General features: G+C 39.3%; 2 protein-coding genes across 2 annotated transcripts in view; both read right to left on the reverse strand.

The window, feature by feature from the left end:
- Positions 1-9752: 9752 nt before the first annotated feature.
- On the reverse strand, positions 9753-14049 carry gins3 (GINS complex subunit 3; the record flags this gene model as incomplete). Its single annotated transcript, XM_083893559.1, has 3 exons — positions 9753-9983; positions 12853-13086; positions 13879-14049. 3 exons carry the CDS (start codon positions 14047-14049, stop codon positions 9753-9755), a joined length of 636 nt encoding a protein of 211 aa, XP_083749685.1.
- A 1172-nt stretch (positions 14050-15221) lies between these two features.
- The window catches only part of znrf1 (zinc and ring finger 1), an 8063-nt gene continuing 5784 nt past the window's right edge, over positions 15222-17500 (reverse strand). The window contains exons 3-5 of the mRNA XM_083893558.1: positions 16701-16806; positions 16393-16466; positions 15222-16258 (exon numbers count right to left, since the gene is read on the reverse strand). Of these exons, the coding sequence (XP_083749684.1) occupies positions 16409-16466; positions 16701-16806 (164 nt within the window). The 3' untranslated portion in view covers positions 15222-16258; positions 16393-16408. The remainder of the gene's footprint in view (positions 16259-16392; positions 16467-16700; positions 16807-17500) is intronic.

A 17500-nucleotide genomic window follows, 5' to 3' on the forward strand; every position in this document is an offset into this window, starting at 1 on the left:
AGCTCGTGGTTGCTGTGGACAACGTGACAACACAGACACAGTCTGACCACTAGATGTCACTCATCGTTACAAACTTTAAATCAAACCCATGTGATGATATTCTGAGATTGTTGCTTTGGTTTGTTTTTACGCCGTTCTACGTGTCACGTGTCTTTGGTCCAGCTCTCTTCTGCTTCCTCTTCCTCTTCTTGGTGCATCAGAAAACACGGACGTTGCGTCTTCCTGAAGAGTGAACAGCTGACGCAGCGTGTGTCACCTGGAACACGGTCCTGCCAAATGTTGTCTGGGCGATGAATGGTTCCAGGCTCTGGCTTCACTCCCAGGATCTGGGACGTCACAACTCAACTGATGTGTTATCAAATGACAGATTGGAGTGTTTTTTATTAGCCACAGGGCGTCAGAATGAGTCTGACAAACACTGGACTGGACTAGACTGGACTGGACTGGACTGATGCTCCAGAAATAAGGGCAGACGGGCTGGATCCAGGGCGGGTCCTGCCACCATCCACAACCCGTCCTGTACAGTGTATGTTATCGAGTAAATACAGTGTATTTTAGAGTGTATTTACAGTGTATTCTACGGTGTATTTTACAGTCTAATTACGGTGTATTTTACAGTCTATTTACAGTGTATTTACAGTGTATGCTACAGTGTATGTATGGTGTATTTTACAGTCTAATTACGGTGTATTTTACAGTCTAATTACGGTGTATTTACAGTGTATTTATGGTGTATTTTACAGTCTATTTACGGTGTATTTACAGTGTATTTATGGTGTATTTTACAGTCTAATTACAATGTATTTTACAGTCTATTTACGGTGTATTTATGGTGTATTTTACAGTCTAATTACAATGTATTTTACAGTCTATTTACGGTGTATTTAGAGCGTATTTACAGTGTATTTTACAGTCTATTCATGGTGTATTCTACAGTGTATTTATGGTGTATTTTACAGTCTAATTACAGTGTATTTTATAGTCTATTTACAGTGTATTTTAGAGCGTATTTACAGTGTATTTTAGAGCATATTTTACAGTGTATTTTACAGTGTATTTATGGTGTATTTTACAGTGTATTTTAGAGTGTATTAACAGTGTATTTTACAGTGTATTCTACAGTGTATTTATGGTGTATTTTACAGTCTAATTACGGTGCATTTCAGAGCGTATTTACAGTGTATTTATGGTGTATTTTAGAATGTATTAGCAGTGTATTTCACAGCATATTTACAGAGTATTTTACAGTCTAATGACGGTGTATTTTGTATTAGTATTTACGTTATATTTTAGTATATTGTATATAGTATATTGATCATGTTCAGTATATTGATCATGTTCAGTATATTGATCATCTTCAGTATATTGATCATCTTCAGTATATTGATCATGTTCAGTATATTGATCATGTTCAGTATATTGATCATCTTCAGTATATTGATCATCTTCAGTATATTGATCATGTTCAGTATATTGATCATGTTCAGTATATTGATCATCTCCAGTATATTGATCATGTTCAGTATATTGATCATCTTCAGTATATTGATCATCTTCAGTATATTGATCATCTTCAGTATATTGATCATGTTCAGTATATTGATCATCTCCAGTATATTGATCATGTTCAGTATATTGATCATGTTCAGTATATTGATCATCTCCAGTATATTGATCATGTTCAGTATATTGATCATGTTCAGTATATTGATCAGTGTTAGTTCTTCTGTTCTCTGCCTCTCACACTGACGATGCTTCTCTTCAGGGAGGCGTTTGACAGCGAAGCAGAGGACGTGCGTTTGTTCACGTCCTCTGACAGAAGCAGCTGATGAAGACGAGGACAAAGACGAAGATGAAGACGAGGACAAAGACGAGGACACTAAGTACTGTACCTGTTGAGTGGTTCACAGTCTGGTTCAGTCTGGTTCCACCGTGGTCCTGGTCTCAGTGTGTGTTTGTCCTTCAGGCTGCTGTAGACTGTGTGAACGAACAAAGCTCAGTCAGTGTGTGTGTGTGTGTGTGTGTGTTACAGACAAAATGAGAGCGAGAGAGAGAGGGAGGGAGAGAGGGAGAGAGATGAAGTCCCACCCTCCTCCTCCTCCTCAACGATAAACAGAGAGCACGTGGCCTCACTGATGATGCAGCACACTGACGATCTGTGTGTGTGTGTCATATTCAGAGTGTGTGTGAGTATGTGTGTGTGTGTATGTCAGCACTCACTCTCTCTCTCTCTCACACACACTCTGAATATACTCGTGATTTTTAGACTAAATAAATAAATACTGGATAAACACAAGAGCATCTGAAAGAAAACACCCTGTTTCTCCAGGTCATGTGACTCTGACACGCTGATGACATCACCCCACACACACACACACATGCACACACACACACACACACACATCAGACAGCGTTTATGAGCAAGTGATGAAATTTTGCAAGAAAATCATTCATGGTTTCAAAGCGACTGAGTTACATTTGAGCAGAGCCTGTTACCATGGCAACTGAGAGAGAGAGAGAGAGAGAGAGAGAGAGAGAGGGAGAGAGTCTTACCTTAGGTCCAGGTCCAGGTCCAGGTCCAGGTCCAGGTCCAGGTCCAGGTCCAGGTCCAGGTCCAGGTCGGATGGCGAGTCACTCATGTGGAAAACGTGGGCGGGAAAAAGCGCAGGATCGAGCGTGGACGGGAGGGGGGCGGAGCATCAGCGGGGACGATACGGGACGGATATCTGCGGTGCCGTCGTAGACATGTCTACGCCGAAACTGTAGGGGGCGCTACGTTAGAGCAAAAAGCTTTATTTCACTGTGAAGGCTAGTTTACAACATTGAGTGCAATACCACCGGCAATCACGGGGGCAGTATAGAGTCAATCGTCCAATCGGAGTCGGAAAAACTCGTCATCGATCGCTTTTCCTCGGCAACACTCACGACTAACGGGACGACTAATATTCAGTGAAGCGCAATAAAATACCTGTGTTTGTTGACGCCTGCACTGTGGCGCTCAGCACTGCCCTCTAGAGGAAGGACTGAGTACATCACTATCAATGCACTAGTGACAAAGATGATGTTTGAGACGGACGTAAAAGGAGAATGAACCCATCTATAAACAGACTTTATGTATACATCTGTATACACCTGTACACAGATGTATACGACCTGTACACAGATGTATACACAGATGTACACGACCTGTACACAGATGTACTCGACCTGTACACAGATGTACTCGACCTGTACACAGATGTACACGACCTGTACACAGATGTACACGACCTGTACACAGATGTACACGACCTGTACACAGATGTACACGACCTGTACACCTGTAGACAGATGTATACACCTGTACACAGATGTATACGACCTGTACACCTGTTCACAGATATATACGACCTCTTCACAGATGTACACGACCTGTACACCTGTTCACAGATGTATACGACCTGTACACAGATGTATACGACCTGTACACAGATGTATACGACCTGTACACAGATGTATACGACCTGCACACCTGTGTATACAACCTGTACACCTGTACACAGATGTACACGACCTGTACAAAGATGTACACGACCTGTACACAGATGTACACGACCTGTACACAGATGTACACGACCTGTACACAGATGTACACGACCTGTACACAGATGTACACGACCTGTACACATCTGTATACGACCTGTACACAGATGTATACGACCTGTACACAGATGTACACGACCTGTACACATCTGTATACGACCTGTACACATCTGTATACGACCTGTACACAGATGTATACGACCTGTACACAGATGTATACGACCTGTACACATCTGTATACGACCTGTACACAGATGTATACGACCTGTACACAGATGTATACGACCTGTACACAGATGTACACGACCTGTACACAGATGTACACGACCTGTACATAGATGTATACGACCTGTACACAGATGTATACGACCTGTACACTTGTACACAGATGTATACGACCTGTACCCAGATGTATACGACCTGCACACCTGTGTATACGACCTGTACACCTGTACACAGATGTACACGACCTGTACACAGATGTACACGACCTGTACAAAGATGTACACAACCTGTACACAGATGTACACGACCTGTACACATCTGTATACGACCTGTACACAGATGTGTACGACCTGTACACATCTGTGTACAGGTCCATTCACCCCAACCTGTGGAGGCAGATGCTGCACATGTGTGAGTCTGGTTCTGTCAGAGATGTTCTCTCCGCTGCCCCCTAGTGTTCCTTGTGTTTGCAGTGATACGTGACTGACGAGCGTCTGAATGTGCGAGTACACCGAGAGTGGGCGGAGCTCTGACAGAATCATACAGACCATAATCCCCCTGAGATGAGTCACCTCAGACTGAGCAACCTCGAAAATCTAAGACAGGAAACAGGTTTGGGCGACACATATATATACACACGTACTATATATACGTATACACACATATATTGTATATATACACACGTACTATATATGTATAAACACATACATATATACAAACACATTATATAGACACACACATGTACTATATATATGTATACACACATATACTGTATATATACACACACGTGTACTGTATATATGTATATACACACATATGTGTATACATAGGTACACATATATATATATATATATATATATATATATATATATATATACATATATACATACATATATATATACACACACATACTGTACATATACACACGTACTATATATGTATACATACACACACACGTATACATATACACACATGTACATATATACACGTACTGTATATTTGTCTACACACACACTATATATATGTATACACACACACTGTATATATACACATGCTATATATGTATACACATGTAAATACACACACATGATCTATATATGTATACACACATATATACATGTATATACACATATATACACACACATGAACTATATATATATATATATATACACACATACTATATATATACATAACTATACATATATACACACAAACACACTGTATATATACACACATGTACATATATACACACGTACTATGTATATATATGTATACACGTATATACATGTATATACACACACCCATGAACGATCAGATTATTCATTCAGATTAACATGCTGGATGATTTCAGATGATTTCAGATCAGTGTGTGATAAAGAGGCGTGTGCACTCACAGTCATCGTTCCAGGCTCCTCTGCTGATCCCGGTCCACCGAGTTCAATCGTTGACGTCATGGAAACTTCCCATGATGCAGTGCGGTGTTTGACTTTAGCCCAGTTAACACCGGGAGTTAAAGCAGCTCAGAGCAGATTCTGCTGCTTCCACCGTCTTATTTTATTATCGTTCATTACCAACAACGACTGTTATTGTGACAAAAATCACTCGCTTTGTGTAAAGCATTTAGAATAATAATAATAATAATAATAATTATGTCCATATTTTTGGCTGATTTTGCTATAAATAAGCAGAATAAGAACTATTTTAATGGTGAGAAGAGAACAGTCCTGTCTCCACAGGCAGATCCATGAGCCGCCCTTCATTCCATCTGTCGCTGCCTCCTGGTGGACAGACACTGAAGTAAAGGCCAGAGTACAGGGAGGCGTCCAAGAACCTGAATCTGCACCATCAGGAGACACTGACGTTTGGTATTTGTTAGGAAACCACTGGTGTTCAGAGTAAAAAAGACTATACTTTACAGTGTATTTACTCTGTATTTACACTGTATTTTAGAGTGTATTTACTGCATATTTACAGTGTATTTTCTTAGTATTTCAGAGTGCATTTACAGTTTATTGAGTCTATTTTAGAGTGCATTTGACAGTATTCAGTGTATTTTACAGTGCATTTACAGTATACTTAGTGGATTTACAGTGTATATGTGTATATTTACAGTATAGTTAGTGTATTTTAAAGTATATTCAATGTATATGACAGTGTATTCTACAGTATATTTACATTGTATTTTACAGTATATATAGACAGTGTATTTTACAGTATATAAACATTGTATTTAACAGTATATTTAGTATATTTGACAGTATATTAAATATATCTACAGTGTATTTGACAGTGTATTTAGTGTATTTTACAGTGCATTTGACAATATATATACAGTGTATTTGACAGTATATTTAATGCATTTGACAGTATATTTTACAGTATATGTAATGTATTTGACAGTATATCTACAGTGTATTTGACAGTATATTTAGTATATCTACAGTGTATTTGACAGTATATATACAGTGTATTTGACAGTATTTAGTGTATTTGACAGTATATATACAGTGTATTTGACAGTATTTAGTGTATTTGACATTATATCTACAGTGTATTTGACAGTATATTTAGTATATCTGCAGTGTATTTGACAGTATATATACAGTGTATTTGACAGAGTATTTAGTGTATTTTACAGTATATTTAATGCATTTGACAGTATATTTAATGCATTTGACAGTATATTTAATGTATTTGACAGTATATACAGTGTATTTGATAGAGTATTTAGTGTATTTGACAGTATATTTTACAGTATATTTAATGTATTTGACAGTATATCTACAGTGTATTTGACAGTATATTTAGTATATCTACAGTGTATTTGACAGTATATATACAGTGTATTTGACAGAGTATTTAGTGTATTTGACAGTATATCTACAGTGTATTTGACAGTAGATATACAGTGTATTTGACAGAGTATTTAGTGTATTTCACAGTATATCTACAGTGTATTTGACAGTATATATACAGTGTATTTGACAGTGTATTTGACAGAATTTAGTGTATTTGACAGTGTATTTGGTGTATTTGACAGTGTATTTTACAGTATATTTAATGTTTTGACAGTGTATTTAGTGTATTTGACAGTGTATTTAGTGTATTTGACAGTATATTTAGTGTATTTGACAGAGTATTTAGTGTATTTGACATATCTACAGTGTATTTACAGTGTAAAACTGTTGAGTCCAGATGAAGGACCTGTGTACATCAGGATATAAAGTCATGTGCAGAAGTCGAAGCTCTTTGTCGAACGTTAGACGATCATCTGGATCAGAAACACGATTCTTCTGCTTCAGAGGAAACGTCCATCATCATCACTGACCTGTGATTAACTGACTGACCGTCAGCTGACCTACATCAACACACACACACACACGTGCTGCTTTTACACTAAAGTCGCGGCTCGACGCGCTTGGCTATCATTTTCCATCACCTCATAGCCCCTCCTATGTGGGCGGAGTCACCACAGCAGGGTTCCTCTGCGAAAGCAGTCGTTTTGGGTGAAGGTGAACCACTTAGACTCCGCCCCCTGAACCCCCTACTTTAGAGTGTATTCACAGTGTCTTTTAGAGTATTTTTTTTTACAGTGTATTTTACACTATATAAGGTATATTTAGTGTATCTTACAATATATTTTGTGTATTTACAGAATATTTTGTGTATTTTATAGTATGTTTAGTATTAGTATATCAGTATTTAGGTAAATATATATAAGATTTAGTGTATGTTACAAAATATTTAGTGTATTTACAGTATATTTAGTGTATATGACAGTATATTAAGTGTATTTTACAGCGTATTTACAGTATATTTAGTGACCTACATTAACACACATGCTTTTACTTGGCTCAACGCGCTTTGGTATCATTTTTGGCATCATGACCTCATAGCTCCGCCTATGTGGGCGGAGTCATCACAGCACAGTTTTCTCCATGACACAATCGCAAACTCGTGACTTGTAAAGCAGTCGTTATGGCAGTACGCCTCAGTGCTGCCACCTACAGTCGGATATCGCAGTACGCCTCAGTGCTGCCACCTGCAGTCGGATATCGCAGTACGCCTCAGTGCTGCCACCTACAGTCGGATATCGCAGTACGCCTCAGTGCTGCCACCTACAGTCGGATATCGCAGTACGCCTCAGTGCTGCCACCTACAGTCGGATATCGCAGTACGCCTCAGTGCTGCCACCTACAGTCGGATATCGCAGTACGCCTCAGTGCTGCCACCTACAGTCGGATATCGCAGTACGCCTCAGTGCTGCCACCTACAGTCGGATATCGCAGTACGCCTCAGTGCTGCCACCTACAGTCGGATATCGCAGTACGCCTCAGTGCTGCCACCTACAGTCGGATATCGTAGTACGCCTCAGTGCTGCCACCTACAGTCGGATATCGCAGTACGCCTCAGTGCTGCCACCTACAGTCAGATATCACAGTACGCCTCAGTGCTGCCACCTACAGTCGGATATCACAGTACGCCTCAGTGCTGCCACCTACAGTCAGATAACGCAGTACGCCTCAGTGCTGCCACCTACAGTCGGATATCACAGTACGCCTCAGTGCTGCCACCTACAGTCAGATATCACAGTACGCCTCAGTGCTGCCACCTACAGTCAGATATCACAGTACGCCTCAGTGCTGCCACCTACAGTCGGATATCGCCGTACGCCTCAGTGCTGCCGCCTACAGTCGGATATCACAGTACGCCTCAGTGCTGCCGCCTACAGTCAGATATCACAGTACGCCTCAGTGCTGCCGCCTACAGTCAGATATCACAGTACGCCTCAGTGCTGCCGCCTACAGTCAGATATCACAGTACGCCTCAGTGCTGCCACCTACAGTCAGATATCACAGTACGCCTCAGTGCTGCCACCTGCAGTCGGATATCGCAGTACGCCTCAGTGCTGCCACCTACAGTCAGATATCACAGTACGCCTCAGTGCTGCCACCTACAGTCAGATATCACAGTACGCCTCAGTGCTGCCACCTGCAGTCGGATATCGCAGTACGCCTCAGTGCTGCCGCCTACAGTCAGATATCACAGTACGCCTCAGTGCTGCCGCCTACAGTCAGATATCGCCGTACGCCTCAGTGCTGCCACCTACAGTCGGATATCGCAGTACGCCTCAGTGCTGCCACCTACAGTCGGATATCGCCGTACGCCTCAGTGCTGCCACCTACAGTCGGATATCGCAGTACGCCTCAGTGCTGCCACCTACAGTCGGATATCGCAGTACGCCTCAGTGCTGCCACCTACAGTCGGATATCGCAGTACGCCTCAGTGCTGCCGCCTACAGTCGGATATCGCAGTACGCCTCAGTGCTGCCGCCTACAGTCAGATATCACAGTACGCCTCAGTGCTGCCACCTACAGTCGGATATCGCAGTACGCCTCAGTGCTGCCACCTACAGTCGGATATCGCCGTACGCCTCAGTGCTGCCACCTACAGTCGGATATCGCAGTACGCCTCAGTGCTGCCACCTACAGTAGGATATCACAGTACGCCTCAGTGCTGCCAACTACAGTCGGATATCGCAGTACGCCTCAGTGCTGCCGCCTACAGTCAGATATCACAGTACGCCTCAGTGCTGCCACCTACAGTCAGATATCACAGTACGCCTCAGTGCTGCCACCTGCAGTCGGATATCGCAGTACGCCTCAGTGCTGCCGCCTACAGTCAGATATCACAGTACGCCTCAGTGCTGCCACCTACAGTCAGATATCACAGTACGCCGTTGTAGCAAATGCATGAATGGATGAATTTATTTGTATTTGAACAGTGTTTCACATCCAGCTCAGACTTCCCTCAAGCGTCCACTCACCTTCACTTACAGCCGGTGTGAGGGTGAATCATGTGTGAGCGCATGAATCAGCAGTGACTGAGTGAGCGTGAACACGGCCGTCAGCTGCCGCGCGTCCAGGTGGGAAGAAAAGCGGCGTTCACGGCTGAAGGTCGGCGATCTTCCTCTTGCGGTAGTTGAGGACGAGCGTGGAGGCGGTCAGCTGAGCGGCCCGACCTTTCTCCCAGCTCTGGAAGGCGTTGAGTCCACTCTGACCGGACCTGAACAGAACCTTCTCCAGAGAGTCCAGACGCTCCACCAGAGCCGACGTGTCCTCGTTGTAGGCGTTCTGAGACGAGTCCATGGTCCGCCGGAACCGACCCATGAACGTCTGAGGAAAAATCCACGCGTTAAACACGCGCTAAAAACGTTAAACACGCATTAAACACGCGTTAAAAACACGCGTTAAAAACACGCGTTAAAAACACGCGTTAAAAACACGCGTTAAAAACACGCGTTAAAAACACGTTAAACACTCGTTAAACACTCGTTAAACATGCGCTAAAAACGTTAAACATGCGTTAAACACGTGTTAAAAACGTTAAACATACGTTAAACACTTAAAACACGCGTTAAAAACGTTAAACGCGCTAAACACGTGCTAAAAACGTTAAACATGCGTTAAACACGTTTAAACGCGCGTTTAAACGTTAAACACGCGTTACACATACGTTAAACACGCGCTAAAAACGTTAAACGCGCGTTAAAAACGTTAAATACACGTTAAACACGCGTTAAAAACGTTAAACATACATTAAACACGCGTTAAAAACGTTAAACGCGTTAAAAACGTTAAACACGTTAAACAAGCGTTAAAAACGTCAAATACGCGTTAAACACCCGTTAAACACCCGTTAAAAGCGTTAAACACGCGTTAAAAACATCAAACACACGTTAAACACACGTTAAGTGTTAGTGTACTTTACAGCGTATTTACAGTATATTTAGTGTATTTTACAGCATATTTAGTGTATTTACAGTGTATATAACAGTATACCAAGTGTATTTTACAGTATATTTAGTGTATTTTACAGATCATTTGGTGTACATTTACAGTGCATTTAGTATATTCAGTGTATTTTGCAGTATATTAACAGTGTATTTGACAGTATATTTTTTTTGTATTTAGAGTGTATTTACGGTATATTTAGTTTATTTTACAGTGCATTTGACAGTATATATAGCATATTTACAGGGTAGTTACAGTATATTTAGCATATTTTACAGTATATCTACAGTGTATTTGACAGTATATTTGACAGTATATTTAGCGTATTTTACACTATATCTACAGTATATTTGACAGTTTATTTACAGTGTATTTGCAGTATATTTAGTGTATTTTACAGTATATCTACAGTGTAATTTACAGTATAACTACTGTGTAGTTGACAGTATATTTAGTGTATTTGCAGTATATTTAGTGTATTTTACACTATATCTACAGTGTGCGTTACAGTATATCTACAGTGCATTTGACAGTATATATAGCATTATTTACAGTGTATTTACAGTATATTTAGCATATTTTACAGTATATCTACAGTGTATTTTACAGTATATCTACAGTGAATTTCACAGTATATTTACAGTGTATTTGACAGTATATTCAGTGTATTTTACACTATATCTACAGTATATTTGACAGTTTATTTACAGTGTATTTGACAGTATATTTACAGTGTATTTGACAGTATATTTAGTGTATTTTACACTATATCTACAGTATATTTACAGTGTATTTGACAGTATATTTACGTGACGTTTGAAAACAGTCACGTCTTGATTCTCATCAACTTTTCACCATCATCATTAATATTATTATTATTTTTTTTATTATAATTACTTATGGCTGCAACGATTATCATTTACTAAACTAATCTAACTTTCTATTGACTGTTCAGCTTCTTAAATGTGAATATTTTCTACTTTCTTTATTCTAAATGATTAAACAAAGACACTGAAGGTGATTAATTAACGATTAAATTAGCTGCAGATTAATTTATTCATGGGTTAATGAGTTCAGCTGCTCAGTTTTCAGTCACTGCAGTGAAACAGACAATGAATAACTTATTTAAATCAAATGATCTTTGTCTGAACTTTGTGACCCGACTGCACACCCTAGTGGTTAACTTTGGTACAACAACACAGATAAATCAACTGTAAGACGAGAACACAACTTTAAATGTGAATATTTTTATGTTTCTGTCATTTTTCACCTTCTTAAATGTGAATATTTTCAAGTTTCTGTCATTTTTCAGCCTTTTAAATGTGAATATTTTCACGTTTCTGTCATTTTTCAGCTTCTTAAATGTGTCATTTTTCAGCTTCTTAAATGTGAATATTTTCGTATTTCTGTCATTTTTCAGCTTCTTAAATGTGAATATTTTCATGTTTCTGTCATTTTTCAGCTTCTTAAATGTGAATATTTTCATGTTTCTGTCATTTTTCAGCTTCTTAAATGTGAATATTTTCACGTTTCTGTCATTTTTCAGCTTCTTAAATGTGAATATTTTCACGTTTCTGTCATTTTCACGTTTCTGTCATTTTTCAGCTTCTTAAATGTGAATATTTTCACGTTTCTGTCATTTTTCAGCTTCTTAAATGTGAATATTTTCGTATTTCTGTCATTTTTCAGCTTCTTAAATGTGAATATTTTCACGTTTCTGTCATTTTTCAGCTTCTTAAATGTGAATATTTTCACGTTTCGGTCATTTTTCAGCTTCTTAAATGTGAATATTTTCACGTTTCTGTCATTTTTCAGCTTCTTAAATGTGAATATTTTCACGTTTCTGTCATTTTTCAGCTTCTTAAATGTGAATATTTTCGTATTTCTGTCATTTTTCAGCTTCTTAAATGTGAATATTTTCATGTTTCTGTCATTTTTCAGCTTCTTAAATGTGAATATTTTCATGTTTCTGTCATTTTTCAGCTTCTTAAATGTGAATATTTTCATGTTTCTGTCATTTTTCAGCTTCTTAAATGTGAATATTTTCACGTTTCGGTCATTTTTCAGCTTCTTAAATGTGAATATTTTCACGTTTCTGTCATTTTTCAGCTTCTTAAATGTGAATATTTTCACGTTTCTGTCATTTTTCAGCTTCTTAAATGTGAATATTTTCACGTTTCGGTCATGTTTCAGCTTCTTAAATGTGAATATTTTCACGTTTCGGTCATGTTTCAGCTTCTTAAATGCTAACCTGCAGCAGCGTCTGGGCGATGTCGGGGTTTTCTGGGCTGTCAAAGTGAAGCAGCTGAGATCCCAGACTGTAGTAGTATGGTCCCATCTTGTGAAGGTCCACCACGTTGGGGTCAGCGTTGAACACCGTCCTCCAGCCTTCTCTGTAGACCTTGGGCAGCTCCACAGACACAACCCTCCTCTTCCTCTCGTACAGAGCTTTGCTCAGCCACAGAGGAAGCTCCATCTTTGTGCCCTGACATGACGACACGTCAACACAACAACTTACTTTATTTCACTGATTTGCTTGTTATGAAGTATTGAGAGAACACACACACACACACACACACACACACACACACACACACACACACACACACACACACACACACACACACACACACACACACACACACACACACACACACACACACACACACACACACACACACACACACACACAGATTTAGAACTTTGGGTATATATATGTATGTGTATATATATATATACACATAAATATATATATATGTATATATATATATATATACACATATATACATACATTATATTAATACACATCTATTACATGTGTATATATATATATATTATATATATATATATATTTGATAATATGTATATGTATATATACACACACATACATATATATATGCATATACACACACATATATACACACACACACATACATATATATATGCATATACACACACATATATACACACACGCATATATACATATACACATATATACACACACACAGATACATATATAGAGAGAGAGAGAGAGAGAGAGAGCGAGAGAGAGAGAGAGAGAGAGAGAGAGAGAGAATAATACTTTATTCATCCCCAAGGGGAAATTGTTGTGGCACAGCAGCAAAATACACTACACGAAAAGAATTCAACATAAATAAGTGTACAGTAAGTGTATATACATACATATACATATATTTATATACACGTATATAAATATTTGTTGTAGATATAAAGGCTAAACTGTTGCTGATCGTGTGACAAACGGACCGTCACTGACCTCCGTGATGTCCTGCGTGTCCGTGGACTTGTCCAGGAAGCCCAGGCGGGGGAAGGCGCACTCTGTCCGGACTGGAAGTCTCTCATGAGTCAGTAAAATGTCGTCGAGCGACAGAAAATTCTCCTCCACGGCGACGCCAGGCGGGACCGGGAAATATGACTGTGAGTCCATGTTAGTGTTCGGGAGACGGAACCGGGACGGAAAGCCCGGAGAACCGTCTGCACCGGGGAAACGTCTTCGGCTTCACCGGGGAAACTTCGTCTTCTTCACCGGGGACTAACCGTCTTCACCACCAGGGAAACTTCGTCTTATTCACCGGGGAAACTTCGTCTACTTCACCGGGGACTAACCGTCTTCACCACCAGGGAAACTTCGTCTTATTCACCGGGGACTAACCTTCTTCACCGGGGAAACGTCTCCGTCTTCACCGGTGACTCTTGTTTACTCTCCGTTTACTTCCTGTTCCTGTCCTGTCATTTTCGCGCCAGGACATGAGAGCCAATCAGCGCGCTGCTTTGACGTCTCGCGCTCTCTCTCTCGCTCCAGACCAGAGCAATCGACTCATCGCGATCGAACAGTTGTTCAAAACAAGAAGAATTCATGTTTTCATCGTCATTTAACGACACTTTAACAAATGAACGCAATCTAACGGAATAATACGGAAGCGCATTTATATGGAGGACTAAACCTGACACAAGTATTAACAGAAAAATACAGAAATAAATCAATGTAGGTGAACAGAAATGTAGAAATACATGTAAAGCATTTGTTTATTTGTTGTTTTATTTATTTATTACTGTATTTATTTATTTATTATTTTGTTTATATATTTATTTAAGCATTTATTTATTCCTGTATTTATTTATTTATGTATGTATACTTATCTCAGGTTTAATCCTCCATACATTAGGGCCACATGTAAAAAAAAATAATACTAAAAAACAGCATGAATTTTGAGATTAATTTTAATCTTAACTTTAATTTATTAACACTGTTTTGTTTTTTCTTTCTCTAAAAACATGAATCATTAAAATAAGAACAAACTCGTCATCTAGCACAATTTTATTCCACCATTTGTTTACAGTAGTTTTTCATAAATGCAGTTTGTTGTTTGTATGATTTTGGTTCTTTGACGTCGTCGTCGTCCTCATAAATAATCATCATCATCATCATCATCATCATCATAATATCACAATATAAATGATAATAATAATAAACAAAAGAAAGAAGTCAGTCTGCTCCAGAGCAGCTGAGGCTACAGACCAGGGACAATATGTGTGAATTATTATTTATTATTATTATTATTATTATTATAATGGTTATTATTATTATAATGGTTATTATTATTATTATTGTTATTATTGTTATTGTTAATAATAATAATAATAATAACAATAATAATAATAATCAAAGTAGGACTGCAAAAGTCAGTCCTCAGGTCTGAGCCTCTCATGTTCCAGTTAAAGGGATAGTTCAGGATTTTGTTTTAGCCACTTTAACAAAAGACTAATAAAATCTACGTCCACTCACTCTCCCACACCAAAGTCACTCACTCTCCCACACCAAAGTCATTCACTCTCTCACACCAAAGTCACTCACTCTCCCACACCAAAGTCACTCACTCTCTCACACCAAAGTCACTCACTCTCTATGTGAGTTTGGTGTGGGAGAGTGAGTGGTTTACAAACATCAGTTTCCTGTTGTTAAAGTCTGTTCATGTCAGTGTCTCAAAGGCAGGGGGCGCTAACAGCACAGTCAGTGTTCACTATGAGTCAGTGCCTCAAACAATAACACTTTAAAAAAAGGTGAACTATCTCTTTAACCAGAAGCATGCACACACACACACACACACACACACTACACTGGCCCCTCCCATTCCCTCAGACCACAGTTTGCCATCAGCTGACATCACAGTTTTTGTGTTTATAGGCCACGCCCCCTCCGCGCTCGCTCGCTCAGGTGTGCGAGGAACGATGAACCAAAAAAGAAGAAGAAGAAGAAGAAGAAGAAGAAGAAGAAGAAGAAGAAGAAGAAGAAGAAGAAGAAGAAGTGACACCAGAGCTGAGTCTTTGACCAGAGGACGACCAGGAGGTTTCTCAGCTAATCCTGCTTCACTTCCTGCTTCACTTCCTGCTTCACTTCCTGCTTCACTTCCTGCTCCACTTCCTGCTCCACTTCCTGCTTCACCTCCTGCTTCACTTCCTGCTCCACTTCCTGCTTCACTTCCTGCTCAGTTAAGGCCATGAGATGATTGGACTGTACAGATGTGAAATGGCGGCTCCACTGCTCTCTCTGCTGTGTTTTGATTGGTTCCTTCCTCAGGTGTTGGGGGCGTTGGCGTGGGCGTGTCCACCACAGCGCCACCATGTGACCAGATGTTCTGCAGACACATGAATAAATATGGTTTCATCACCAGCAGCATCGTGAATGAATGATGGTGATGATGTGTGTGTGTGTGTGTGTGTGTGTGTGTGTGTGTGTGTGTGTGTGTGTGTGTGTGTGTGTTGTTCCCACCTTGTCTGGTGGTCAGTCAGTCAGACGGGTGTTCAGGACAGGACCGGTTTATCTCAAACCAGGAGTCTATACAGCTACACACACACACACAGAGACACACACACACACACACACACAGAGACACACACACACACACACGTCTTAAATGATTCAGTCATAACTGTACAAAGATAAAATGTAGCTCTGTGTGTGTGTGTGTCTCTGTGTGTGTGTCTGCGTGTGTGTGTTTGTCTCTGTGTGTGTGTCTGTGTGTGTGTGTGTCTCTGTGTGTGTGTGTGTGTGTGTGTGTGTGTGTGTGTGTGTGTCACCTCTTGTGGTAGATACACAAACATGGCAGTCTCCCGATGGTGTGTCCCTGCAGCAGTTCCTCTAAACAGATCACACACTCACCAGCGTCTTTCACCAACACATCATCTGTGAGTTAATCCAGATTACACTGTTAAAGACACTTAATCCACACTTTAATTCTGCTCATGACCATCACTGGGATTAGGGATTACAAGGAGATTTAGAAGACTTTAAGTAGATTCTGTAAATTTAAGTAGATTCTGGAATAAGTAGATTTTGGAATTTCAAGTAGATTTTGGAAATTTAAGTAGATTTGGAAATTTAAGTAGATTTTTGAATTTTAAGTAGATTTTGGAACTTTAAGTAGATTTTGGAAATTTAAGTTGATTCTGGAATAAGTAGATTTTGGAATTTCAAGTAGATTTTGGAAATTTAAGTAGATTTGGAAATTTAAGTAGATTTTTGAATTTTAAGTAGATTTTGGAACTTTAAGTAGATTTTGGAACTTTAAGTAGATTTGGAAATTTAAGTAGATTTTTGAATTTTAATTAGATTTTGGAATTTCAAGTAGATTTTGTCACTTTAAGTAGATTTTGGAACTTTAAGTAGATTTTGGAACTTTAAGTAGATTTTGGAACTTTAAGTAGATTCTGGAAATTTAAGTAGATTTGGGAAATTTTGGAAATTTAAGTAGATTTTGAAAATTTAAGTAGATTTTGGAATTTCAAGTAGATTTTGGAAATTTAAGTAGATTTGGAAATTTAAGTAGATTTTTGAATTTTAAGTAGATTTTAGAACTTTAAGTAGATTTTGGAACTTT

This window comes from Microchirus variegatus, assembly GCF_963457635.1.
Source record: "Microchirus variegatus genome assembly, chromosome: 8".
NCBI lineage: Eukaryota > Metazoa > Chordata > Actinopteri > Pleuronectiformes > Soleidae > Microchirus > Microchirus variegatus.